The sequence below is a fragment of the Danio rerio genome, chromosome 24, assembly GCF_052040795.2.
Source record: "Danio rerio strain M-AB ecotype USA chromosome 24, GRCz13ab, whole genome shotgun sequence".
NCBI lineage: Eukaryota > Metazoa > Chordata > Actinopteri > Cypriniformes > Danionidae > Danio > Danio rerio.
The window spans coordinates 39,261,712-39,289,550 of NC_141044.1; the positions used below are offsets into that span (position 1 = coordinate 39,261,712).

The window sequence follows — 27,839 nt, forward strand, 5'->3', positions numbered from 1 at the left end:
TATTGTCACATTGCAAATATTACATAAGTTGTTATTTATTTAATGTTTTATTAGTATTTCTTATAGTTTTTTTTTTCACCCAGTTAATTTATTTATAATTTTATATTAATATTTGTCATAAATATATAAATGTTGTTCTAATGCGTTTTTATTTTTGGATGTCCTATGGATATTTTGTTTATAATCACTATTAATAATATGTTTATTATTTATTTATATTTAGTAAATTTGCATTTCAAATAGTTGAAAATAAAATAGACATTATAAATATTATTTTGTACAATTTAAATTTGTTTAAGATTATTATAATTGTTATTATTATTATCATCATTGTTATCAATATTATATTTATATTGTGTTATATTATTATTATATTATATTTACGACTTAAAACAAATTAAAAATATTGTCACATTTTACATTTTAAGTTGTTACAAGTTGTTATTTGTGTAATATTCTATTAATACTGCTTTTTTATTACTCTGTTAGTACGGTTTTAGGATGTCATAAAGGTTGCTTATTTGTTTATATTATCTAGGCCTATATAATAATTATTTTTACTGTTGTTGTTGTTTTAAATATTTATTAATTTTGCATTTCAAATAATTAAGCAGCCATTATAGATATTATTTTGTTCAGTTTTAATTTGTTTTTAATTATTATTATTATTGTGATTGTTTACTTTTTATATTTACAACTTTTAATTAATTAAAAGTTTTGTTACATTTTACAAATATTACACAAGTTATTACTTGTTTGATGTTCTATTATTATTCATTTATTCATTGTCCTCCGGCTTAGTCCCTTTATTAATCAGGGGTTGCCACAGTGGAATGAAACGCCAACTTATCCAGCATATGTTTTACACAACGGATGCCCTTCCAGTTGCAACCAAACCCTGGGAAAAATCTATACACACTCATTCACACTCACACTATGGGCAATTTGTACCGCATGTCTTTGGACTTTGGGGGCAACCGGAGCACCCGGAGGAAACCCACGCGAACGCAGGGAGAACATGCAAACTCCACACAGAAACGCCATCTGACCGAGCCAGCGACCTTCTTGCTGCGAAGCAACAGCATTACCTACTGCGCCGTTTCATGAAGGTTGTCTGTTTGTTTATAATTACCATTACTAATTATAATTACTATTATTAATTTAAAATTGCTATTATAAATACGGTTTATATAATTATTGTTTTTTTATTATTTAATATTTTTTCATTCCAAATCTTTAGGTCAAACAGTCATTATAAATAATATTTTGTTCAGTTTTAATTTGTTTACGATGTATTATTATTATTATTATCATCAAAATCATAATTTTTATTTCTATAATTTTTACTTTACAATTCAATTATAGTTTGCACAATATAACAGGTATAACTGTTTTTATTTATTATTGTAGCCTGCATGAGCTTTCTGTTTGTCATATGACTTGCTCAGAGTCACGTGATAACCTGACAGACAAATAAACTCAGCAGAAAACGGACATTCACTTTACAGCACACCGTTTTACACGGATTTCTTTACAGACTTCGTTAAAATACGGTAAGGTAACAAAGTGTCTTGTGTTTAACCCTAATACAATTTAGTTTTTTCAGTAACGCTATTCTATTTTGAGGGTTTATTCCGGTCGAACTCACGCGCTTCCGTCGGAAACAATAACGAACAACAACGTTACATTTCAGCTGCAGTTTCGATTGATGCGATTATCATCAGCCATGAACGGAAATATACTTAAAGCTTCTCAAAAACAGGATTAAAACTCAATATACTGCTAAATTAACATAAACTGAAGCTTTGCTACAACTGAAGCCACTGGTAGGTGTTCGTTTGGGAGTTTCTATGAATTAAAATAAATAAAATATTTTGGGTAACGTTAACCGATAGCAGAAAATTATTATAATAAAGTTGTTGTATTTATTCAAACAGTGCTTGTTTAATGTGATCTGAGGTGAGATTATCTTAAAACTAGTAAACATTAGCAATTTATAAACTAAATTCAAAGACATTTTTAAATATGCAGCTGGTTATTTTTTTTAAAGTTTAATTATTTTGTTTTTATTTATTTTATTAATATTGTTCTTTGTTTTATTTTAATGTCGAGTTTATAAAATATCTTGGGTAACAGAAATTAAGTTTGGCAGAAATTAAGTTTAATTATTGTGTTTTTATTCACTTTATTAAATTGTTATTTGTTTTACTTTAATTTACTTTAAAATTATTTCTGTCTTATTTTTTGTATTGTTTATGTGGTTTGTTTAAATGTTAAACTTAAATTAAGTTATGTTGGAAATGATAAATGCAAAAGTTAAATAAGTTTTTAGCTAAAAAATTTTTTTTTCCAAATATTTCGTATTTGTCAGTGGTATTTTTGGGGTAGTCACAGTAATTAATACAATGATGCCATAAGTCAGTGGTTCTCAAACTAGTTTGTGGTACACAGGCTTACTTCTAGTGGTACGCGGAGGAATGTAATATGTCATATGTACATGCTACATATATTTAAAATGTATAAAAATGATTTATAATAGAGGTAAAGTTGGTTTTATATTCACACATTCGTTCATTTAGCAGTCTCTTTGTTTACCATGTTACTTTGAATATTCGCTTGGAATTGGCATGCAAGTATGACTTCAAAACAACATTAGCACTATCTAATTCACTGTGAACAATGCTGTACTCTGATGGTCATTTGCTGCTAACATGATTTTCCTATTTAGAATTTGCAAAGAACACTTTTCAGAAATTATATTATTAAGGAGAATGTCTGAATATCCGAATATAAAACCAACTTTACCTCTATTGATTTATATATGAATATGATGACGTAGCCTATATTTCCTGGTGTTGATACTTTACATTTAAGTACAAGTTTACATTTTTTTTACTTTTTAAAAACAGTAACCTATAATTTTTACCTTTTAAAAAGCACATTTTAATTTAAATGTTGACATTTTAATTTTATTTATTTATTTATTTTACATAGAAGCACCGTACAGGGTTAAAGTTCAAACAATTTATAGTGTTTAATGTGGCTGACAATACTATTTTTAATAATAGGAATTAATCTGCCTCATTTTCGAACTGTACTGAGCTGTAGCTGCTTTACTGGGCCTACTACACTACTGTATTTCAAATCTGGTCATTATGGTGGTACTTGAAAAGACAATTTTTTTTCTGAGGTGATACTTGATGCAAAAAGTTTGAGAACCACTGCTATAAGTAATTAAAAGATAGACATGTATACATTACATTTATCCTTCTATTACTTCTATAAAGACATTTCACTATTTTATGGTTAGCTTATATGGGTCATACATCATAAAGGTAATAATAAACAATTAAACTGAATTTCTGAAACCTGACCTCATTAGTAAACTTCATTTGTTAATGCACCCCTGTATGGATGTTCTGCATTTTATTAATGTATTTTAATGCTTTGTTACAGCACAAGAAAGTCGTTCATGGCTTTTCATCTGTAAATTTGAAGCACATTATTTTTGTTGGCCAACATTCACACAATGGTAAGTACTTTGAAGTAACTTTCTCGTTTGTGCTCAGCATAATTGAGTACACCCCATTTTGAAAATGAATATTTTTCTCCATTTCTCAGTCAATATAGGCAGTGTGTTTTGGTGCATTTAAACAAAACAGATTTATTAAACAGATATATTTATTAAAATAAAAATTTAGTCAGTAAACCTATTTAGAAATCGAAAGATAATACAAATAAAATCAAGCAAAATATTGCAAAAAAAAAAAAAATTACAACCTGAAAAATTTCAACTAAATTTCTTCTTTTTTTTTTTTTTTTTGCTTCTCTTGATTTGTTTTGTTTGTTTGTTCTTCTTTAAAAAAAAATTGTATTTATTATTTTTCTATAACATGAATTTTTGGACTATTATTGTAAATTATTTTGTTAGATTAGCTCCTGATTTGGTTTCAGTACTGACTAATCTAATATATATACACACACAAATATAACCGTATAGCTTCCTATTAAAAATATGCATTTAAAAGAGAGATTTTTGTGAAGGGTGTACTTGTATATGCTGAGCACTATATACCTATATATTTTTTCTTTATGTGTCTAAAGTCTGCAAAACACTTGTAGATCTACCTGGCATGCTCTAGAAATGTCATGAGACATTCAGTAACTTGTTTGTCATTGTTTGATTGCTCAATAACATTGACATATTGATAAATGTGGGTTTTTAAGGAGCTCGTGGTTTTTAAGGAAGTCTCCGTTGCCATTAAAGTCTACCAAACTGTCTTATATTGTTTATTATATATATATATATATATATATATATATATATATATATATATATATATATATATATATATATATATATATATATATATATATATATATATACTTTTTATTTTTTGGTTTATTTATCATATTATTATTATTATTATTTTATTTTTTTTATTAGTGGTGGTCAAAGATTAATCACATCCAAAATAAAAGTGTTTGACATGATTTGATACACAAACATACATACATAGAAACAAAACTATTTTGTTACATAGATATTTAAATAGTATATTTAATTACGATTTTATTGTATATTATATATGTAAAAGAGTTATTTTTTATTTTTAATATTTTTGCCACAGTATTTTTAGTTACACACTGAAAATAAAGACTTTTACGATCATGCAAGGAAATAAATAAATAAATAAATAAATAAATAAATAAATAAATAAATGTGTGTGTGTATGTGTGTGTGTGTGTGTGTGTGTGTGTGTGTGTGTGTGTGTGTGTGTGACACTTAAATTGTATATACACAGATGTTTCAACTGTATATATAATTTGTATCATATACATTTTTTATGTATATATAAATGATAAATAAACATTTTTCCAAATATTTGCATGCCTGTGTGTATTTATATATACAACAAATATACGCAGTACACACACTTAAATTTTTAAAACAAACTTTTTATTTTTATTTTGTCTATATATATTTATAATAAATATAAACAAACATTCACACCAAAGAACAAAACAACAACAAAATGCTTCTCATTTTTTAGGCCAAGGTAATCTGCTAAAAATTGACTTTTATATTCATGTAAATACAAAGTGCAACAAATCTATATTCGATAGTTTTGTTTATCAGGTCGGAGCTACATTGGGGATTTTTATTCATCAAAGATTTAATTATATTAATATCTATAATTTTTCAAATCCCTGTTTCTAACTTCTGAAGTTTCTCACCACTTAGCGAATGTATTGTTTGTGGTTGCTTTGAAAATGATCAGTCACCTTAAAAACAGCAAGCACAGAATTTCACAATGTTCGTTTCACACCTTCTTCTCGTTTTTCAGGTGCGTGCAGCTTTCATAGCCTTATTATGCGTGTGTGTGAACGCATGCACTGCTCTGATTTGTCCGGATGGAGGGATGTGTGAAGATGGAAACACCTGCTGTCTAACGCCGTCTGGAGGATACGGCTGCTGCCCACTTCCCCATGTAAGACAGTCAGTCAGCTATACCAGTGTGTTTGAGAGTTACGAATGACAAATATTTTTTATATACAGTTGAAGACAATTTTTTGGCTTTCTTGGGTTTTAATCATTTTTCAAATATTTCACACTTGATGTCATTTTCAACTTTATACAGTGCTCAGCATAAATATGTACACCCCTCACAGATCTCACTTTTTAATGAATGTTTTCTACAATTATTTGCAATGTTGTATTTGTGCAAATACATTAGATAAGTCTGTAGCAAAGCCAAATCTGGAACTAATCTAACAAAAAACTGTTAAAACATGGTACAAAAATATGTACACGCACAACAAATGAAGAGAACCAAACCAAATAGAACGAAAAAGCAAAAAAAATATTTATTTAAAGGTTACAAGAATAATAATAATAATGTTTAAAGGGGCACCAACGTAACCCATATGTAAATTAAATGTCTAACATAACATGTAAAGTTCAAAACAACTACAGATAACGTAAGATCAAATTCCAAAATAAACTAAAATAATATAAGCGGCAGATAAGCTAAAAGAAGTCGCACAGAAACGATCCTCCAAAGCAAACTGTAGAACACATCTTTGCAGCTTCTTGAGCCATCAAATTAGCCACTCCTGCTCATACTGATCACCTGTTACCAAAAGAAAGCCAAACCCAGGAAACAGAACGAACCAATCACAAACCTGTAACAACCCAAATTAATATGTAAAATATGAAATAAAATGTTAATAAACAGTAAAATTCAAGAAAAACTCACATTCAATTGAAATTTTGTAATTGTTTAAATTCATTTAAATGCATTATCTTTGTATTCCTAAAGATGTTCGGTGACCAAACTCTTATTTTAATAGATAAAACTGTTTAATAAATCTGTTTTGTTTAAATGCACCAAAATATATCGTCTATGTTCACTGACAAATGCATAAAAATATTGATTTTCATAAGGGGGTGTACTCATTTATGCTAAGCACTGTATATGCAGCTGGGATGGATTTATATTATAAATAAAACAGTATTTGAACTGTGAAATATTACAGTTTAAAATGACCTTTTTTTCAATATTAATATATCTGACGTGAATTAGTTGACACAAAATTGAATTTTCAGCATATTTACTGTCACATGATCCTCCAGAAATCATTAAAATGTGCTTGCTTGCTTCTCTAGAAACATTTCTTCGTATTACATAGGCATTTGCTTTAATTAAAAGACGTCTAGTAGATGTCTAATAGATGTCTAAACAAACATACAAACAGCAGAATTTAGTTTATAAATAACTTTAATTTAGTTTATTCGGTCACACTTTACAATAAGGTTCATTAGTTAATGTTAATTAATGCATTTACTAACCTGAACAAACAATGAACAATACTTTTACTACAGTGTTTGTTCATGTTAGTTAACATTAGTTAATAAAAATACAGCTGTTTATTGTGAATTCATGTTAACTCACGGTGCATTAACTTATGTTAACAAGCATGAGTTTGGATGTTAATAATACATTAGTACATGTTTAATTATGATTAATAAATGCTGTACAAGTGTTGTTCATGATTAGTTCATGTTAGTAAATGCATTAACTAATGAACCTTATTGTAAAGTGTTAACGTTTATTCCTTTAAAAAGCGATCAAATATTCCTTTCACTAAACAGCATGTGTGCATATCTCTGAAAAACCACTTGTCTTGCCTTAAATGTGTATGTGTGTGTGTTTGCAGGCTGAATGCTGCTCCGATCACTTGCACTGCTGTTATCAGGGAACTTTGTGCGACCTGGAACATTCCAAGTGTGTGAATAAGACACATGTTTTAGACTGGGTGGAAAAAGTCGAGGCCAAACTGGTAACACACACACACACTCACTTAAACTCACTCAAACCTACTCATTGGTATTGTTGGTTTATGAGGACTTTCTATATGCGTGATGTATTTTATATCGCTGCTATTATGGCCCTAACCCGATTTCCAACCATCACAGGAAACTCGTGGGAGATTTTAAATGTCAAAAGACTCCATTATATATGATTTGTAAGCGTTTTGAATCACAATGACACAAGACGTCCTCATAAACCACCTCAGTGTTGTAATACCTAGGTCATACCCATGTTATTATATAAATGGCTATCCTTGTACACCACCTGAAACACTGCACACACTCATGTTTGCACTGCCACACACCCAGACAAGACTTGAGTAAATATAATGCACTGAAGCGGATTTCTCTTCATATAACTCCTAGCAAGCGGTAGTTTGTCCGGATGGAGAGTCTGAATGCCCTGATGATACCACCTGCTGCCAGATGCCCGATGGGGGCTGGGGCTGCTGTCCTATGAAAAATGTAAAGCACTTTTAAAATTTTTTTTATTTGTGTCCTGGAGTGTTGTTGCAAGTATACGGTAATGTTTACATTCTTCTTTCTACTCCTGTGTGTGTGTGTGTGTGTGTGTGTGTGTGTGTGTTCAGGCCGTGTGCTGTGATGATAGGAAACACTGCTGTCCTCAAGGAACCACATGTGACCTTGTGCATTCAATGTGTGTGTCGACCACATATGGCTCGTCCCCTTTCTTAAGGAAATTTGATGCTCGTCGCAGGAAGCCATTAGAGAAAAACGCAGGTGTGAGAGTTGCGCTGTGGGTAATATTTTTCCAGTATAATAGTAATGCACAAATTGTCTCTTCTAATTATTATAACTGGTGGCTTGGTGACTAGAATTGGTTCCCCCTCAGTCTAAACACGCATTCATAAGTGAATTGGATAAATGAGCAATATCGGCCGAGTGCCTAAGTGTCCCACCAGTGCTGATATACAGCTATATCGCACTGCTACGAGTGTGATATTGGTTTATACAACAGTTCAACGGCACAATCGTGTATATAAATGAGAAAATCAAACACGGAGTGTCTAAAAAACCCTTTTTATTAGGAACTACTTTCTTCCGCCATTCATTCACATCTGCAGCTGATGTCAAAACAGCAGAAGCTGTTACTAATTCACCAACATCACTTTAGAGCTAGTGTTTGAATGACCCTCTATAGCGTAATGTCTAAAGTGATGACAAAACTGCTGATTTTGCAATTTCAGGAAAAACGCTCAACCCATGCGGACTTCTTTCTTTTTGCCAACACACATTTCTGATATGCGAGCAAATCTGTATAAATACAGCACTACAACATACAAAAGAGAGAGATCGACTTAGAATATCACTACCCAGCGTACCTGTCAACATGTCTCTGAAAATCCTGGAGACCGGGGAGAGGGGGCGCAGCAGGTTTTGGGTGGCCACTGCGATCAGGTACTGTACAAAAGTTGGCAACCCGGGGGTGTTTACAGACTGTACCAAAGAGGGGGGTGGGTGAAATTACAGGAGTTTTTCGTAAGAAATAAAAAAACGGGATGGTTCTGGGAGATATTGCGGGCTTATGCGGTTCTGTCGCCATCTTGTGGATAGAAAACATCTACCATCTTTGGTCTACTACATTATGGCAGGCTAATGGCCGCCGACGAGCTCTCTCAGAAATTGTAAATATTTTAAAATAGGCACTATTCTTACAAATAAACTGCATATTTGCAATCTAAAAAAACTACATTCTCGATTAAAAAAAAGCCTCAAAGGTACATTTTGTTGTCTAACAGCAGTAATATTTGTCAAACTCTAGTGTCTCTCTGTATGTGGGCGGAGTAATACACAAAGGTGAAGGCGGAAGAGGCCTTTGTGGGATGCAACTGGCAAAATATTGCATGGCTATCAGCCAATCAGATTCAAGAACCAGACAGAACTGTTGTATATTCTGTTCTGACATCAGCTGCAGAAAACATTGCTCATTCACCAACATCACTTTAGAGCAAGTATTTGAATGATTCTCTAGCCTAATGTCTAAAGTGATTACAAATCAGGTGATTTTGCTAACATTTTAAGATCATAAGTCTGAACGGCATGAAATGTCATCAGTCTACAGAGATTTTCCAGTGTTTCTCTGTTGCAATCTGAAGATCACATTAATTAACCATGATAAAAACCAAAGCAAAGCAAACACTACCAGATTACCATGGTATAAATACAGCACTACAACATACAAAATAGAGAGATCAACTTAGAAAGGTACTTACCTGTTTTATAATGATTTGATCAGCTGTAGTTTGAAATTTTGCTGAGTTTTTCTCCCCTAAAGACTTATTATGGTGTCTTGTATCTCGGAAATTATACATATTTAAAATAGGCACTATCCTTATAAATAAACTGCATAGTTGTAATCTAAACAACTACATTCTCAACTAAAAAAAGCCTCAAAAGTATATTGTTTTGCCCAACAGCTGCAATCAGGGCTTTACATTAACTTTTTTGATCACCAGCCACAGTGGCTAGTAGTTTTCTAACGTTACTAGCCACTCTGCATTTTCACTAGCCACAATTTTGTTGTTGGGAAAATATTTTGATATGCATAAATATGACTTTGACATGCTAAAATTACTTGATTTTTAGATTTTGTATTATGTCCACGTGTCTTCTCATTCATTTCACATCTTGTGTGTCGTGTATGAGCAAATGGGTCATGGCTTCATAGTGTTATACTGCAATTAGTTTTTTATTTCACATGATTTTTCAGAACTTAAAATCAAGGATTTACCTAATCTCTGACCACTCCAAACAATATTTCTTTGCCACAAATTTTCAATGTGTCAAACAAGCTAAATATAGCTGTATACTATCATTTTTATTTAACAAAACATTTATTTTAAAAAAGCCAAAGAAAAACAATTGACTTTTAAAAATAATTAGTGTCATTTATCAAAAATATGCACAATAATCTGTCCTCGCTAAAGGTCTCTCAGGTCACCAGTTAACTACACATAAATGAAGAGTTAATCTCATATTAATGCAAAGTTGTTGTAAAAAATGATAATTAAACCATATAAACAAAAATAACTGTAAGCAAAAGAATGCAGGTGAAAAACATACTGTGTGATAATGGAAGGATGATCACACGGTTAAGGCCAATTGTTTATCTGTTCAAAGCGAAAGCAACCGGTGCTGCTTACAAAAAGACATATTTGGAGCTCTTGAAAGCAGGAAGACTGTGTCTGTGTGTGCATTAGCATTACTTTTTTGCCTGAATATTCGAAAGAGATATGATCACAGTTGCGTTCCAGGCACGCGTGCTTCAAGGAAGGAAACAGGAGCGCGCACATGCTTTAAACAGTAGCGTGCATCACATCAGCTGTTAGCACGAGTGATTATCCTCTTATTCCGTATTCATCTGCTTTCTTCTGCACGCGCGTATGCAATTTTTTTGTTTGTCGTGCTGTTTCTCCATTCTAAGATCACATTTGCACGCATTTTGGGTCATTCTTATAGTCAAACCCTGCTTTTAAGAAAACCACAATTTAAACATTATTTTCAAACCAGCCAAAGTGGCTAGTGGGAGTGACCGTCTAACCCGCCAAAGCTGAAATCTACCCGCATTTGGCGAGTTGGCGGGTGTTATTGTGAATATATTTGTCAAACTGTAGAGAGTTTATTGATCTGCCGTCATTATGTGGGCGGAGTAACACACAAGAGTGAAGAGGCTGTATGAGTTCTGATATTGCAGAATATTGCATGGCTATCATATTTGAGAATCAGACCGAACTGTTGTCTATGTATAATAATTTTTTAATTAAATAAAGTTATATGAGCAGCAGACATTTCCATTTTACAGATGTTTTTTTTTGTTACTTTTAATTAAAATATTGCTCATTTCATTTATTAATTTTCCTTCGGCTTAGTCTTTATTTCAGAATTCGCCACAGTGAAATGAACCGCCAACTATTCCAGCATGTTTTATGCGGCGGATGACCTTCCAGCAACAGTGCTAACCACTGAGCCACTGTTTTTCTTTTCATGAATTGTTCAGATATTTTAGCTTCTCAGTTTCATTCATGCTGTTGATTTAGTGTTTTTAACCTTCTACTAAAATCATTGCAGTCGATCTGCCTGCAGAGGTCAACAATATTAGAGAAGGTAAGACTTTATTTTATATATACACTATATGTTATTTATTTCTCTTCATTATTTATGAAGTGTCTTAGTTGAAACTGACACCTCAGTATGTGTGTGTGTGTGTGTGTGTGTGTGTTTACATTGGCAGTGATCTGTCCAGATAAGATTTCCAAATGTCCAGAAGATACAACATGCTGTTTACTAGAGACCGGTAGTTACGGATGCTGTCCAATGCCAAAGGTGCATCACATGTGTTCACACATGTTTATATAATTACAAATTTGTGTTGTGTCTTATGCAATTTCCATGCATCATTGAAGTCAAAATTATTCTCCCTTTGTGAATTTTTCTATTTCAAGTATTTCCCACATGATCTTTAACAGAGCAAGGAATTTTTCACAGTATTTCCTATAAGATTTTTTCAACTGGAGAGATCTGAAGTCTTATTTGTTTTATTTCGGCTCGAATAAAACTAGTTTAAAAAAAAAAAAATGAAGATCAATTTTATTAGTGCGCTTAAGCAATATTTGTTTAACAGAAATTGGGGAGGAAATATATAGGGTGGCTAATAATTCTGACTTCAACTGTATATGCTTGAAATTACAGCCGAAATTGTGTTTTTGCTGCAGGCTGTGTGTTGTTCTGATCAAAAGCACTGCTGTCCAGAGGGCACGACCTGTGACCTCATCCATAGTACGTGTTTGTCAGCAAATGGAGTCTCAGAAATGGCCACTAAGATCCCAGCTGTCACTGTTCTGAAACCCAAAGGTACAGCCAGTGTATTTTAGTGTATGTTCAATTAAAGGGTTTTTAGTAAAAAAAAGTCATGTTGACTTGTATCAGTATATGAGATATGTTACACTATTTGACAGTAAGTGATTTTGAAGGCATGTACAGAGATGCTTTAAAGTAACTACTTTGCATGAGATTATCATGGGCACTTATAAAGTGGATAATATTTAATTTATAATCCCTATTAAGAATATTCAGATTGTTGCATTTGCAGTGGGGTTTATAACACCATTAAATAAGGCTCTTCATTTCCAAAAATAAACATTTTGTCGTGATAATATGGCCTACAACATGCCTGAGATGTTGATTTTTGAAAATCTTCTGAACCAATTAATTTTTTTTGTAAAATACAGAAATATTTATTTATATGTTATATATCATGTATTGTATTATTATTATTGTAAAAACATATTTATTTATTACATTTATATTTTCATCCATTCCTTTTCTTTTCGGCTTAGTGCCTTTAGTAATCAGGGGCCGCCACAGTGGAATGAATTGCCAACTTATCCAGCATATAGTTTATGCAGCGGATGCCCTTCCAGCCACAACCCAGCACTGGGAAACACCCATACACGCTTGCATTTACACACGTACACTACAGCCAATTTTGCTTTCTTCAATTCCCCTATAGCTCATGTGTTTGGACTGTGGGGAAAACCGAAGCACCCGGAGGAAACCCACACCAACACGGGGAGAACATGCAAACTCCACTTAGAAATGACAACTGACCCAGCCAGGGCTCAAACCAGTGACCTTCTTGCTGTGAGGCGACTGCACTACGCACTGCGTGACTGTGTCGCCCTAGATTTTATAATTTACTTTTTTATTTATTATTATTTATTTGCTTTTTAATAATTCCATAGTTAATTAAATTTTTTGATAATTATTGGCTGAGGTGCGGCGCGATGGCTCAGTGGTTCACAACTAAAATGTTGCTGGTTTAAGTCCCGGCTGAGTCAGTTGTCGTTTCTGTTTGTATTTGCAATATGGCACGTTTTAATTTGTTTCTCTTTTCACTTTTCTTTTTTCAAAAATTTTCCTCATTTTACCCTGTTATTTCTTTTTTTCTTCTCAGTATATGATGTTAAAAGCTATTGTTAAAAACAAAACTATGTATTCACATGTACAGATTTGTATCAGATTTTTTTGCAAAGTTAGAAAATTTAATAAACGGAAAAAAATCACATTAAAACAGTGTGATGGAAACTAATTTTCTCTCTCTCTCTCCGTGTGTTTGCAGAAGAAGTAGTTCCCTGTAATGAAACCGTGGCGTGTTCTAGTGGCACCACCTGCTGTAAAACGCCAGAAGGCTCCTGGGCTTGCTGTCCTTTACCAAAGGTATTCATTTCAAAAATGAATTGTGGCCTTGTGTCTTTTAGACTTTTTAATATATATATATATTTTTTTTAACTGCTCTCTGAAATGCTTAACTCTGGTCAGTCATGCTTTGTGTCTAACTGTTTAGTTTGTTGCAAGTAAGCATATAAGAAGCTGCATCTAGCTGGCTGTTTTCTCAGAATTAAAACCTTACACACTCTTACACAAAATGTTCCGCTTTTTGTAGTAAGGCTTGAAGCTTTCGCTGCTATTCTGAACCAATAATTAAAAACAGAAAGCAGTTGAAGGATGGCGTGTTTTTAAATCGATTATTTATCTGACTCTATTGTAATTAATCTGACTCCATTAAAGTTGCTATCATCATTGCTAAAGTGCAAGAATCTCAACACCTTAATGCAGGCAAAGTTATTTATTAAGTTACCTGTTTAAATATACACACAGTAGAATAAAAGAGACCAATACACTGTGTAGAGATACTTAGCTGTAACATACACTGCTGTGTAACAAAGACAGTGAAATATTCCAAGCTATTGTTTTGTTTTGGCTATGCAGAATGTTTTTGCTATCTCTCTGATGGGTTTGATTTGTTTTGTCAGCCCTTTGGATCTCATCTTGAGACTTGACAGTAACCGATTCCAAATGCAAATAGCACACTTGAAATGAACTCTGGACCTTTTTATCTGCTCATTGTAATTGGGATAATGAGGAAATAACACACATGGTCATGGAACAGCTTAAAAGCCTATTGTCCAACTGCTTTTGGACCCTTAACAAGTGGGAGGCACATTTGCAAACTGTTGTAATTCCTACAGCGTTCACCTGATTTGGATGTACATACCCTCGAATTAAAGCTGACTGTCTGTAGTTAAAGCACATCTTGTTCGTTTCCTTTCAAATCCATTGTGTTGGTGTATAGAGCTAAAAATGTTAGAATTGTGTCGATGTTCAAATATTTACAAGTTTAAACTCCTTTTATATGAATTATGCTGATAAAGAAGGCTCCTCAAATCAAATGAGCCGTTATTATCGCAGTCTGTGTGTGTTTATCTGCAGGCAGTGTGTTGTGAGGATCACATTCACTGTTGTCCAGAAGGAACGTTGTGTAATGTTGCTGCCAGCTCCTGTGATGACCCCGCAGGGCTTTCTGTGTCTGTGCCCTGGATGGAGAAGGTGTCCACCAAACCCATCGCTCCTCCTCCTAATAAGAAATGTGACGAAAGCTCATCGTGTCCTGGAGAATCCACCTGCTGCAAACTCTCATCTGGAGACTGGGGCTGCTGCCCACTGCCTGAGGTAAACCCTTTTGATCGAATGTAAATCACCGCCATCATCCTGATCAGATGGGTGCTGAATTCTTGAAATAACAAGTACCAACGAAAGTCTGCAGTCAATATTTTTTTAAATGAATCACAGGAGAAAAAAAAAACACATTTCGGCCACAAACCTTTGTCAGTGTAATGAGTGTGTAAATCTTGCTGCTGATATATTCAGTAATTTCCTACTAGGTTTAATGCCGCGGTCACTCTAGAGTTTGAGCATGTCAAAGTCTGTCATACAGCGTTGCCAAAAGGGACAGGATTAAACAAGATGATTAGACATAAAAAAATAAGCGATTGGTCTATATTTAAAATTTCTCTACAGAGAGGTCATGTTTTGATCTCCGATTGGTCCTACGTAGCAACCTGGTGCAATTTCACAGGTCAGAGTTCACCAAGCTTGAACTTTCCCATAGATATTTACATTAGATGTCGCTTATGCTGTTGTTGTCTATTGCATAGAAAGCGTCAATAAAGTTGCCATCTTGGTAAAATGTAGCGCTGCTTTCAAATGAATGTGGGACCAAGGTGCAGTGGCGGACTGGCCATCCAGAGCATAGATGTATACACCATATTTACGTAAATCTATGATCGGGAGTTTTCCCGGTGGTCAGTGTGCAAATATTTTGGTCCCACTTTATATTAAGTGTCCCTAACTACTATGTACGTACAGTATGTACATTGTATTTGTTTTTTTGATGTGTTTATAATGTATTTGAGAACACCTGTGGTGCTTTTGAGTTGGAATAGAGGTTTGATTATGGACTGGTTTGGTGGCATGAGTAGGATGAAGGGTGGGTTAAGGTGTAAGGGATGGTCAACAGTGTATTTACAAATGCAATTACAAAAGTTAATTACAGATGTAATTACATACATGTATTTAATAAAGCATAATTACACAGTAAATACATGTATTTACACAATAAGTACATTGTAACAAACTATTAATTTCTATGTAAGTACATATTAGTTAAGGCCACTTAATATAAAGTGGGACCAAAATTTTTTTAAATTCTGAAAATTATAATTGTACATCACTTTTCTACATCGATGGATGATTGATCGCATGGGCATTGCAGACAAAGAGCATGTGTATGTGTGCAAGGAAACGTATTATCCTCTCTCCCTGTTAAATTTTATCTAATCCGTGTCCTGAAACATTGCAATTTGATTCACCTTTATTTGTATAGCGCTTTTACTATGTAAATTGTGTCAAAGCAGCTCCACATGGAAGATCATAGTAAATTGAAACAGTGTAGTTCAGTTTTTAGTGTTTAGGTTCAGTTTAGCTCAGTTCAGTGTGGTTTAATAATCACTACTGAGAGTCCAAACACTGAAGAGCAAATCCACCGATGCGCAGCTATACAGATCTCAAACCCTACAAGCCAGTGGCGAAGGCGGCGAGGGGAAAAAAACTTCACCAATTGGCAAACGTGAAGAATTAAAAATCTTGGAAGAAACCAGGCTCAGTTGGGCACGACCATTTCTCCAATGGCCAAAAGTCTTGTGCAGAGCTGCAGTCTAGGCGCGCCGGAGGCTGGAAGCAGGACCTCAGCGAAGACTCGTCTGTCCCTGGAGCGTCACATGACTCAGTCTCATGCTCTCCACTTCTCCATGACTACCACAGCAGCTGCTTAAGATACAGCCTGGTCTAGGATTATGGAAATCTTGGAATTATCTCGTCGCTGGTCTTGGATTGAATCAGTGGCGCTGCATAATCTGAGGGCCTCGGGAAGAGTATCCCCAGGTGGAAATAGAGAATAAAGAGAATAATTAGCGTAGCTGCTGTTCATAGTGTATATAAATGATATGCAGAAACCTGTGTGGAGCCCATTCATGTATCATACCACCAAGTGATGCACTGAGTAGTATGCTTTACTAAACAGATAGGTCTTTAATGTAGTTTTGAATTGTAAGAGTGTGTATGAGCCTCGGACATTATCAGGAAGGCTATTCCAGAGTTTAGGAGCCATAAATAAGAAGGGTCGACCTTCTTTACTCGACTTTGCTATTCTAGGTACTACCAGAAGCCCTGAGTTTTGAGATCTTAAAGAGCGAGTTGGACTGTAGCGAGACAAGGTTGGTTAGATAAACAGGAGCTAGATTATTTAAAGCTTTATAGGTAAGAAGCAATATTTTAAAATCAATACAAAACTTAACAGGCAGCCAGTGTAAGGAGGATAAAATTGGGGTGATGTGATCATATTCTCTAGACCTGGTAAGAACTCTGGCAGCTGCATTTTGTACTATCTGAAGTTTTTTAATAGAGGATGCTGGGCAGCCAGCAAACAGAGCATTACAGTAATCCAGCCTAGAAGTCATAAAAGCATGGACTAGCTTTTCTGCATCTGAGATAGATAGCATACTTCATAACTTCATAAAGAAGGCAGTTTTTGTAACATGGGAGATATGATTTTTTTTATAGTAGAGCTAACGCTAACTCTGTATACCTCTAATTGCAGGATGAGTTGTGAGATCAGCGGTTTACAGCATAATAAGTAATAATTCTGTTTTGTCTGAAACGCCCCCTCACCCGCTTTCATTCACAAACTAATCGCTACCTCGGTTAGAATTAGAAGTGGATCTCCGTTAAGAACGACTCGTGTGAACCATCAATATCCCTGCTTTTTAGTGTGCATAATATCTTTACCTTTTTGATCCAAATCGTTTACAAAAGTTTTAATATTCAATCATTTAGGGTAGAAGGTATGCACATTAAGGTGCACTTAGTTGGAGCTGCTTTGCCTTATGGTCAGTGCAGTAAGAGACTGTATTATCGTCAATAACGTTACTTGTTATGGCACATAACATACAAAATCATAAAAAACTAACTCTTACCTATGAAATGTTCTGCCTTTTGTGCTTTTGTTTTCTTTGTTTGCTCATTACTACACCCGTACACAGTGCTAAAGTTCAGCATCTTCAGATTGACTTTAGTCTTGACTAGTGCTGTTGAATGTCTTTTTTGTTTTGGGAGAACTGTACAAATATGGCGGTGGTATTGACGCCTATTCGGGGTCCGTATGCGGTATCTAATGTGTATATATATTTATGGAACTTTGCAACACGGTGAACTGGGAAACTTGTCACATGAGCTTGCGTTTCCGGTCTGCCACATTCGCATGCCTATGAATGAAAGTCTATAGAGATAAAAGTGCAGCGTGACCGCGGCTTAAGTCTTAATTTAAAATCTAAGTTTTATGCATCAGGAAGAGAGAAAACGACTTAAAAAAAAATGAATCATAGCAAACAATATATATAACAGATATGAATTAAATTCATTTAAAATTTCTTTAATAAATTGAATGCAGACCTTATTTGGTATTTGTCACTTAAAGTTTCATTTTGAAATCTGAGGGCAAACATGGTAATGAAAAATGTACAATGGTTTTATATTTTGTTTACATTTTTTTATTTTATATTCCTGATTATTTTATTTATGTATTGTTGGATTTCTATTTATTTTTCAATAAAAAATAATTTTGTAAAATACAGAAATATATTTATTTGTTAGTTATAGATGACTTATTATATTAGTTATTAATTTAAATTTATTAAAAGTGATTCTTTTTTTTAATGAAATCGTTAATAGATAATTATTTTAAATTTATTATTATTATTATTATTTTTAATTATACATTTTTCAGTACTTATTTATTTCTATGCTGTTTTTACTTTATGTAAGCTATTTTGTTACATAAAATATTAGATTAGTAAAGATTTAAATAATAAAATAATTATTTCTTGTGTATTTATTAATTTACTGGATCCTTTATTTATGGTTTGCATTATATTTTTCTTTGATTTACTTTTAGCATATACTTTTTAAATGTAAAATGACAGTGTAAAACTTGCAGTGGGTATTTTTAATGTAGAGTGCTCGGCATAATTGAGTAGACCCCATTTTGAAAATTAAAATATTTTTATCTTTTTCTCAGTGAATATGGGCAGTGTATTTTGGTGCATTTGAACAAAACAGATTTATTAAACAGATATATTTATTAAAATAATATTTAGTCACCAAACATCTTTAGAATAGAAAGATAATACAATTAAATTAAAGCAAAATATTGCAAAAAAAATTCAACAGTTTATTCTTTTAATTTTTTGCTTCTCTTTTTTTTCTCATTTTAAATTTTGTATTTAATATTTTTCTATAGCATATAAATTTGCGTGTACTAGTTTTTGGATCGTTATTATAAGTATTGTAAGATTAGCTCTAGATTTGGCTTCAGTACTGACTAATCTAATATATATGCACAAATACAATATTGTATAGCTTCCCTATTAAAAATATGAATTTAAAAGAGAGATTTGTGAGGGTACTTGTATATGCTGAGCTCTGTATAATGTTTATAATATTTAATGAATAAAAATATCTCCTTTGAATCTCTAGGCAGTGTGTTGTGAGGACCATGTCCACTGTTGTCCCCATGGCTCAGTGTGTAATGTGGCTGCTGAAACCTGTGAAACTGTCAGTGATTCGGGTCTTCGTATTTCTGTGCCAATGGTGAAGAAGATACCTGCAGTGTCTGTGCCATCACAGAAACAAAACTGTGATGAAACGTCTTCGTGTCCAACCGGGACCACCTGCTGTAAACTGACCTCCGGCTCTTGGGCCTGCTGTCCAATGCCACAGGTACACAAACTTTATAGCACACACACGTATATGTACACACACGCTTGCACTAGGGATGCTCGGATGCGGAACATTGTTTGATCAAGTGGAAAATCCTATAGAGATTTGTTTGAGGGAAGCAGTTTTATGCTAGCAGCTGATTGGCCTACAAGGTGGCGTCATAGTTCCTTATTTCTTAAATAAATTGTGTGTATTTGATGATGATGTACTGTGTTGCAGGCCGTGTGCTGTGCGGATCAGGAGCACTGCTGTCCACAGGGATACACGTGTGATTTGGCTCAGAGTAGCTGTGTGCGTTCTGGCCTTCCTAGCATGGCATGGTTCAGGAAGGAGCCTGCGCTGAGAGAAACCCAGCGGGTCGAGGACAGACACATGTGTGACGCTCAGACCAGCTGCCCCAGAGACGACACCTGCTGCTTCATCAACCGCATCGGCAAGTGGGGCTGCTGTCCACTGCCAAAGGTAAGACACGAGGATGAGTTGTTATATGGGAATGAGTTGTTATGTCAACTGACATTTGCAGTAAAAACGTAAAACATAAATTCACAGAGAAACCACACTGATCGGCCACTTTATTAGGTACACCTGTCCATCTGGTCGTTAACACAAATTTGTAATCAGCCGATCACATGGCAGCAACTCAATGCATTTAGGCATGCAGACATGGTCAAGTCAATCTGCTGCAGTTCAAACTGAGCGTCAGAATGGGAAGGAAGGTGATTTAAGTGACTTTGAACGTGGCATGGTTGTTGTGCAGCACCTGAAACTACAGATACTGGAAGCCCGTGTTGGCATTTCTCCTGCGGTGTTGCTATCAGTGTGTGAAGAGTGGGAGATGAGGGTTGCATTGACAATCAAACACAATGGGCAGCACATTATACACAGTTTATAAGTGGTCAGAAACTTGTAAATAACTCATGAAAGAATAAAGTTACGTTAAAACCATTGTTTTTCTTGTGAAATTCCCAATAAGTTTGATGCGTCACATGACCCTCTTCCTATTAAAAAAAAAAGAAGCAAAAGTTAGATCCAAGATGGCCGACTTGAAAGTGGCCACCATGATCACCACCCATCTTAAAACGTTTGCCCCCTCACATATACTAATGTGCCACAAACAGGACCTTTTATATCACCAACCATTCTCATTTTATTAAAGTGTATCCATATAAATGGCCCACCCTGTATTATTATATTAATATATTATATTTAGTATTATATTTAATTGATATTAAATTAGTTTTATAGTTAAATATTTGTTCATTTTATTTTAGTTATTCTGTTTGTATGCCTTTTTTAAAATAATTGTGTCAAAATAAATGCATGTATTTTTTCTCTCTTGTAAGGCGGTGTGCTGTAAGGATGGAGATCACTGCTGTCCAAGCGGCTACACCTGTAACGAGGAGAAAACCTCCTGCACCAAAGGCCTACATCAGATCCCTTGGTTTACGAAAAAAACGGCCAGAGTCTGGAAGAGTTCAGACGAGCTGCTCGGACATGAAGATGTGAAGTGTGACTCCAGCACCAGCTGCCCGTCTGGCTCCACCTGCTGTATTTTACCCACAGGACAGTGGGGATGCTGCCCTCTAGTCAAGGTAAATCTCTGTCTTTTTTTAACTCGTGCTTTATATGATTTATGATCAGTTATATGATTTAATTGTGCCATATACATGTCTTTGAGTCCTTTAAACGTACCATAATACAATTGCAGATGTGTACGAAACCTAAGTGACTTGAGTATTCTCAATGTTCTGTTAAAGATTTTCATCAATTGTATTTATCTGCAATCGTGCAATCTGATCGTGGCGGCGCCTTCGTTGGCTGCGGCTGCACCGGCTTAGAACAAGACAAAAATAGTGTCAGAGATAGTGTTAGAATGAGTAAAAAACTAAGGAGTTGGTGATTGACTTCAGGAAGAAACGCCCCACTTATTCCCCTGTATATATTAATAACACTGCCGTGGAGATTGTACAGCAGATAAAATTCCTGGGGGTCCATGTTACTGAGAACCTGACTTGGTCTCTCCATACCACTTGTCTTGCGAAGAAAGCGCACCAGCGACTGCACTTTCTGAGAAGGTTGAAAAGAGCACACCTCAGCCAATCAATCCTCACAACTTTTTACAGAGGAGCTGTTGAGAGTGTTCTTACTAATGGCATCTCCCTTTGGTATGAGAATAGCAGTGTGTCTGATAAGAACCCCATTAAGAGGATCATAAAGGCCCCGTTTACACTACTGCGTTTTCGTTTTAAAACGCATAAGTTTTGTTACGGTTACGCCATCCGTCCACACTACGCCGGAGTTCTCGAGCGCCGAAAACAGAGCGTTTTGGCAACGCTGGAGAGGCCATTTTCATTCTAAAACGCTGCTCCGTCTCAGTGTGGATGGGGGTAAAGACGGAGACATCTGAAAACGGAGGCGGGGCTGCCGACGTTCGCCTATCTGATTGGGGCTTTTCCTCGATATTAAGTAGCCCACACACACAGTTCAGTCTCGCATCCTCTTCTTGTAAGTTCAGACTTCGCAAGTTTAAGGCTGCAGTCTCTTCTTCTTTGATATGGAAAACATACCGAGGACACGGGTAAATCTTCAAAGGGAACAGTGTACTTTATAACTTCATTCACATCACCCTGGCTTCGTTGTTTCACTTTCTCAACAATAAAATGTAAACATGATTTAAGGAACTACCAATTTTCATTTTAATATTAGCAACTTAACAGACAGCAGAAATGTAGAGGCGTCGTGCTGCATGAGCGTCATCTTCACTGTGTGGATATTTATAACAAAACGGAGCAGTGAAAATACGAAACACACCCTCTCTTTTGCTGAATATCAGTTTTAATCATCGATAATGGCCATTATAAAAGTATAACATACAATAAATTTATACATTGTAGGAAATAAGTGAAGTTTTTAAACTAATTTCGAGAGGAGCACGTGATATAATTGACCGCAGCTGGCCGCCTATCTACACTCATTAGTTAGCCAATCAGATCCATCCCAACTTACTATAAATAGCCTAGCTAGATATTACTCCCTTACCTTCGTTTTCCGAAGAAACCCCCCATCCACCCCCTTTCTCCTCCTTTCCTCCTATTAAAAAGGGGAGCTCTCGAGAACCACCTGATCTCGTACTCCCCTTACATGCTCTATGGACCTGGCGGGAGCCCTGGGCTCAACTATCTCCGAGCTCAGGGTTCTCTCCCGGGACAGCATGCCAAACCTGCTTACAGTTGTCAAGCAATATCTAAGGGCCTACTCACACTATGCCATCCGTACCGTGCCCAGGCCCGTTTCCCGGATCGTTTGAGAAGTGTGAGTGCGCTGAATCGGGCTCAAGCACGGTTCACTTGGCCGACCCTGGCCCGGTTGGAAGAGGTGTGCCTGAGCGCGGATCACTTGGGCTTTGGCGCGGTACGCTTGTGTGTGTGAGCGCGAAACGCGCCAAAGCCCGAAACCGAAAGCGAGACGTGACTTTTAAGGGACTGTTTGATATGGATTTATTAATCATTCTTACTGTTCAGTGAACGCAAACTGCCGTAGTTTATTAAAGACGAGAACTCCTCACAGCACGCCAGCTGCACCTTCAGCAGACCTCCTCATTCCTGCAGCACGAGAGCTTTGATTGTTTATGAGCGCCAAAAGTGGCGAATCTGTTCGGTAAAATATCTGACTGCGTGTCCCCGCATCCCTAAGGACTGTTTGGCGAAATATTTGACTGCATGTCACTGCATAACAAACGACTGAAAGGATATAACTAGAGAAATCTCCACTGTGCTGCTGAGTGAGAGCGTATGGCAAGCCGTTTTAACATTAAAACCTTGTTCTGACTATCCATAAATATATTTAGAAATATAATTATATATTTTGACAAGACATTATTATAATTCGACTTGTCAGAATGACAATTAGAGATATCTGCAATTACAATTGTACTAGTACAAAATCAGATTGGAGATATCTGCAAATATATTATGACTAGTCATATTCCTCCATTGACTTTCATTGAAAAATATTTGCAGATATCTCTAACTGAGTTTTGACTCATCAAAAATCCAATTCAAGATATCTACAACTGTAATTCGACTATTAGAAAATTAATTAGAGATATCTTCAAATATACTTGTATATATCTCTAAATATTACGAATTAAAGACATCTCCAAATGTATGACTAGTAAAAACTCAGTTAGAGATATCTCTAATTACAATTGTGACTAGTCAAAACTCATTTAGAGATATCATTTAGAGTGGTAAACATAAATCAATTTGTTAAACTAGCATAAATTGTTAATATTACAACAAATGGTGAAATAGGTATTTAAGTATTAAGTTATTCTCTTCAGAGATTTTTAAAAAATAGGTTATATCTTAAATAATTATATTTTTATATTTTTATGGAATTATAAAAGCTTATTTATCATGCTAGGATTTTATAGTGTTTGTATAGTGATGTTTTTTTATGTTCTTGTTGGGTCTGTTGCAACGTAATTTCGTTCTGCATTACAATTCTATTGTGATGTGTTGAATGACATAAATAAAGGAAACTGGCAACTGGCAAACTGCACATTGCATGTACTGCGAAAACATAATGGGCTCTTTGTGATCATTTGGATGCTGTGTTGCTTTAATTAGTATTAGTCGTTCCAAATAAAATAATTGAATGTGTTTTGTGCAGGCCGTGTGCTGTGAGGATCATGAGCACTGCTGTCCACAGGGCTACATCTGTAAGCTGGAGTTAGGGACGTGTGAGAAAGCGTCTGCGGATGTCAGTGTTTCTCTGACTGCAGTTCAGATGCCAGAGATTCAGTGCGACACCTTCACTCGCTGCGCACACACGCAGAGCTGCTGCAGATTAGCAGACTCCACGTGGGCCTGTTGTCCTTATACACAGGTACAGCTTTCATTTATTTTCTTTTTATTATTTTTTTACATTCTTATATTAATTTATACATTTGTTATCTAATTCACAGGTGTCAAAGTCTGTTTCTGGAGGACCGCAGCTCTGCGCAGTTTAGTTCCAACCTTGCTTCAATACGCTTCAGATTTTAAACGAAGGACTTAATTGGTTGGATCAGGTTTGTTTAATTAGGTTTGGAACTAAACTGTCCAGAGCTGCGGCCCTCCAGGGTCTGAGTTTGACACCTGTGATCTAATTTGTTTTATATATTTTTATTTAGCTTTTTCAAAAGTTAACAATACAGAGCATCATCAAGGAAAACACAAGCGAATGAATGAATGAATGTCTCAATAAAATGAACAAATTAATAAACGAATGGATGAGTGTATTAGTAAAGGGATAAAATAATAAACACATGAATTAATAAATAAATAAATGAAGGGATAAATGGACAAATAAATAAATAAAAAATGTATAAATTAATGAATGAATGAATAGATAAATAAATTAATGGATAAATAAATGAAATGAATGGATGAATGAATGAATGAATGAATGAATAAATGAATAAATTGATAAATAAATGAATGGATGAATGAATGGATAAATAAATGAATAGATAAATACATGAATGGATAAATGAATAAGTAAATGCATAAATTAATAGATAAATGAATAGATAAATAAATGAATGGATGAATGAATGAATGAATGAATGAATGAAGGGATAAATTAATGAATGAATGAATAAATAAATAAATAAATAAACAAATAAATAAATTAATTAATGGATAAATACATAAATGAATGAATGGATAAATAAATGAATAAATAAATGAATGGATAAATATGAATGAGTGGATAAATGATTAAATAAATAATTAAATAAATAAATGGATAAATGAATGAATGGATTAATAAATGAATAAATAAATGAATGGATAAATGAATGAATGAATGAATAAATAAATAGATAAATGAATAGATAAATAAATGAATAGATAAATAAATTTATGAATAAATGAATACATGAATGAATGAAAAAATAATCTATATATATATATATATATATATATATATAGATAGATAGATAGATAGATAGATAGATAGATAGATAGATAGATAGATAGATAGATAGATAGATAGATAGATAGATAGATAGATAGATAGATAGATAGATAGATAGATAAGTAAATAAAAATCTAAATAAATGATTAAATATCTAAACAAATAAAATTATAGTACATAATTACATATATATAGTAAAATACGGAGATACGGTATAAACCAATAAAAAAAGGTTACCAAATCATGTGGTACTGTTTTTACCTTTTAAAATGGTTTTGTCTTGATTACAGTTCATTTAATAATTTTCCTTTGACCTAGTCCCTTTATTCATCAGGGGTCACCACAGCGAAATGAGCCAGTATAGATATAATGTATAACCAATATATAAATTTAAAATACTCCATTAATAAATCCTCTTAATTATTATTTTTAGAATTTGATTTTATTTTTCATTTTTTGTATCAATTACAAATTAAATTTTGTGTATTAGATTTTTTAAAAACAAATTTATATCTATTTGTTTTAATTTAAATTTCAAATTAAATTTTTTACATTTTAAAGTTTTTATTATTATTATTATTATTTTTATTATTTAAATTTTATTATTATTTTTTAAATCGTGTTTACAAGATTTTATATTAATTTTTAAAGTGAATTCAGCATGGATGGATAACGTCTCTAACATATATAGACTTTTAACTTGTTTCTCTCTATCTCTCGCTCTATAGGCTGTGTGCTGTAAAGACATGAAGCACTGCTGCCCAATGGGATACAAATGTGACCCAAAAGTCCAAGGTTGCACTAAATCATCCTCATCCACGTGGTGGAATAATTCTCTCTAACTGAAAAAAATAGACTGACACTGAACCACAATCCATCCATAAAAATATCACACACACACACACACACACACACACACTCAAGCATAAAGCATAGTTATTTTTCAGGTACCTGCTTTGGAAAAGGGACTATGCCTCATCTTTCTCTTTGTAATATTTAGTTTTTACTGAAATACAACATATAGCAGGCTTTATGATTAAGCAGGACACACACTGAGAGACTTTTATAATCCATGAAACTGACTACAAAGCAAGAGCATTGTTCAGTGTCAATGCACACATTAAAAGCTGCAAGTTTTCTAGTTATCCAGAGTGAATGTGAATGTGATTTTTTTTTTTTTTTTTTTTATAGCAAAATTGTAGTTCCCGGTCCCCTGAGACATAAAAAATTATCATTAAAGGGTAAATGACTAGGGTAATGACATCTGGAGTCAATCGTGTGTTCGTAAGATGATGATTTTCTTGTATTTGTATTTATGATGCTGATTAAAACACAGTGAACCAATGATCCAAGAGTAAATAATGCCATATCTGACTGCGGATTTTAAAAATAAAGCAAATCTACAATCCAATGCATCAAACACAGAAGCGGCATCCAGGTCAAATTTGTTCCAGAATTGTAACTCTGACAGGAATAACTGTTTTACAAACATTTAATTCTATATGTGACTTAAGGAGACAGTTCAACCAAAAATAAAAAGATCCCTATTTACTCACACTCAAGCGATAAGTTGACTTTACTTAATATGAGTAAACCCATTTATTTTAAAGCGGTTAGTTGACTTAAGTGAGTAAACCCATTGCTTTTGAAGTAATTGGCTGATGTAACCTTAGTGAGTAACCACATTGATTTTTAAAGTGATTAGTTGACTTGACTTAAGTGTGTAAACCCATTGATTTTAAAGTGATTAGTTGACTTGACTTAAGTAACTCGATTGATTTAAAAGCAATTGGTTAACTTTTGCTTAAGTGAGTAAACCCATTGCTTTTAAAATGATTATTTGACTTTACTTGAGTAACCACATTGATTTTAAAGCAATTAGTTGACTTTACTTAAGTAACTAAAACTTATTAATTTTAAAGTGATTGGTTGACTTTACTTAAGTGAGTAAACCCATTGCTTTTAAAATGAGTAGTTGACTTTACTTAAGTAACCACATTGATTTTAAAGCGATTAATTGACTTGACTTAAGTGAGTAAACCCATTGCTTTTAAAATGAGTAGTTGACTTTACTTGAGTAACCACATTGATTTTAAAGCGATTAATTGACTTTACCTGAGTAACTAAAACTTGTTGATTTTTTTAAAGTGATTGGTTGACTTGAGTAACTTCATTGATATAAGCAATTAGTTGACTTTGCTTATGTGAGTAAGCCTATTGCTTTTAAAACGATTAGTTGACTTAAGTGAGTAAACTCATTGATTTTAAAGCAATTAGTTGACTTAAGTGAGTAAACCCATTGATTTTT

The 27,839-nt window shown here is 33.9% G+C and overlaps 2 protein-coding genes across 6 annotated transcripts in view; one reads left to right on the plus strand and one right to left on the minus strand.

Annotated features, from left to right (window-relative positions):
* The window catches only part of pak1ip1 (PAK1 interacting protein 1), a 379,523-nt gene that overhangs the window by 183,217 nt on the left and 168,467 nt on the right, over positions 1-27,839 (minus strand). The gene's annotated exons all lie outside the window — the stretch shown is intronic.
* On the plus strand, positions 1,465-27,088 carry grnb (granulin b). 5 transcript variants are annotated; one of them, XM_087308219.1, is made up of 16 exons: positions 1,465-1,826; positions 3,457-3,532; positions 5,349-5,492; positions 7,222-7,344; positions 7,742-7,840; positions 7,966-8,116; positions 11,465-11,500; positions 11,628-11,719; positions 12,109-12,247; positions 13,515-13,612; positions 14,666-14,905; positions 19,325-19,567; positions 19,787-20,029; positions 20,911-21,159; positions 24,242-24,457; positions 26,260-27,088. In XM_087308219.1, exons 2-16 carry the CDS (start codon positions 3,530-3,532, stop codon positions 26,371-26,373), a joined length of 2,190 nt encoding a protein of 729 aa, XP_087164345.1. In that variant the 5' UTR covers positions 1,465-1,826; positions 3,457-3,529; the 3' UTR covers positions 26,374-27,088.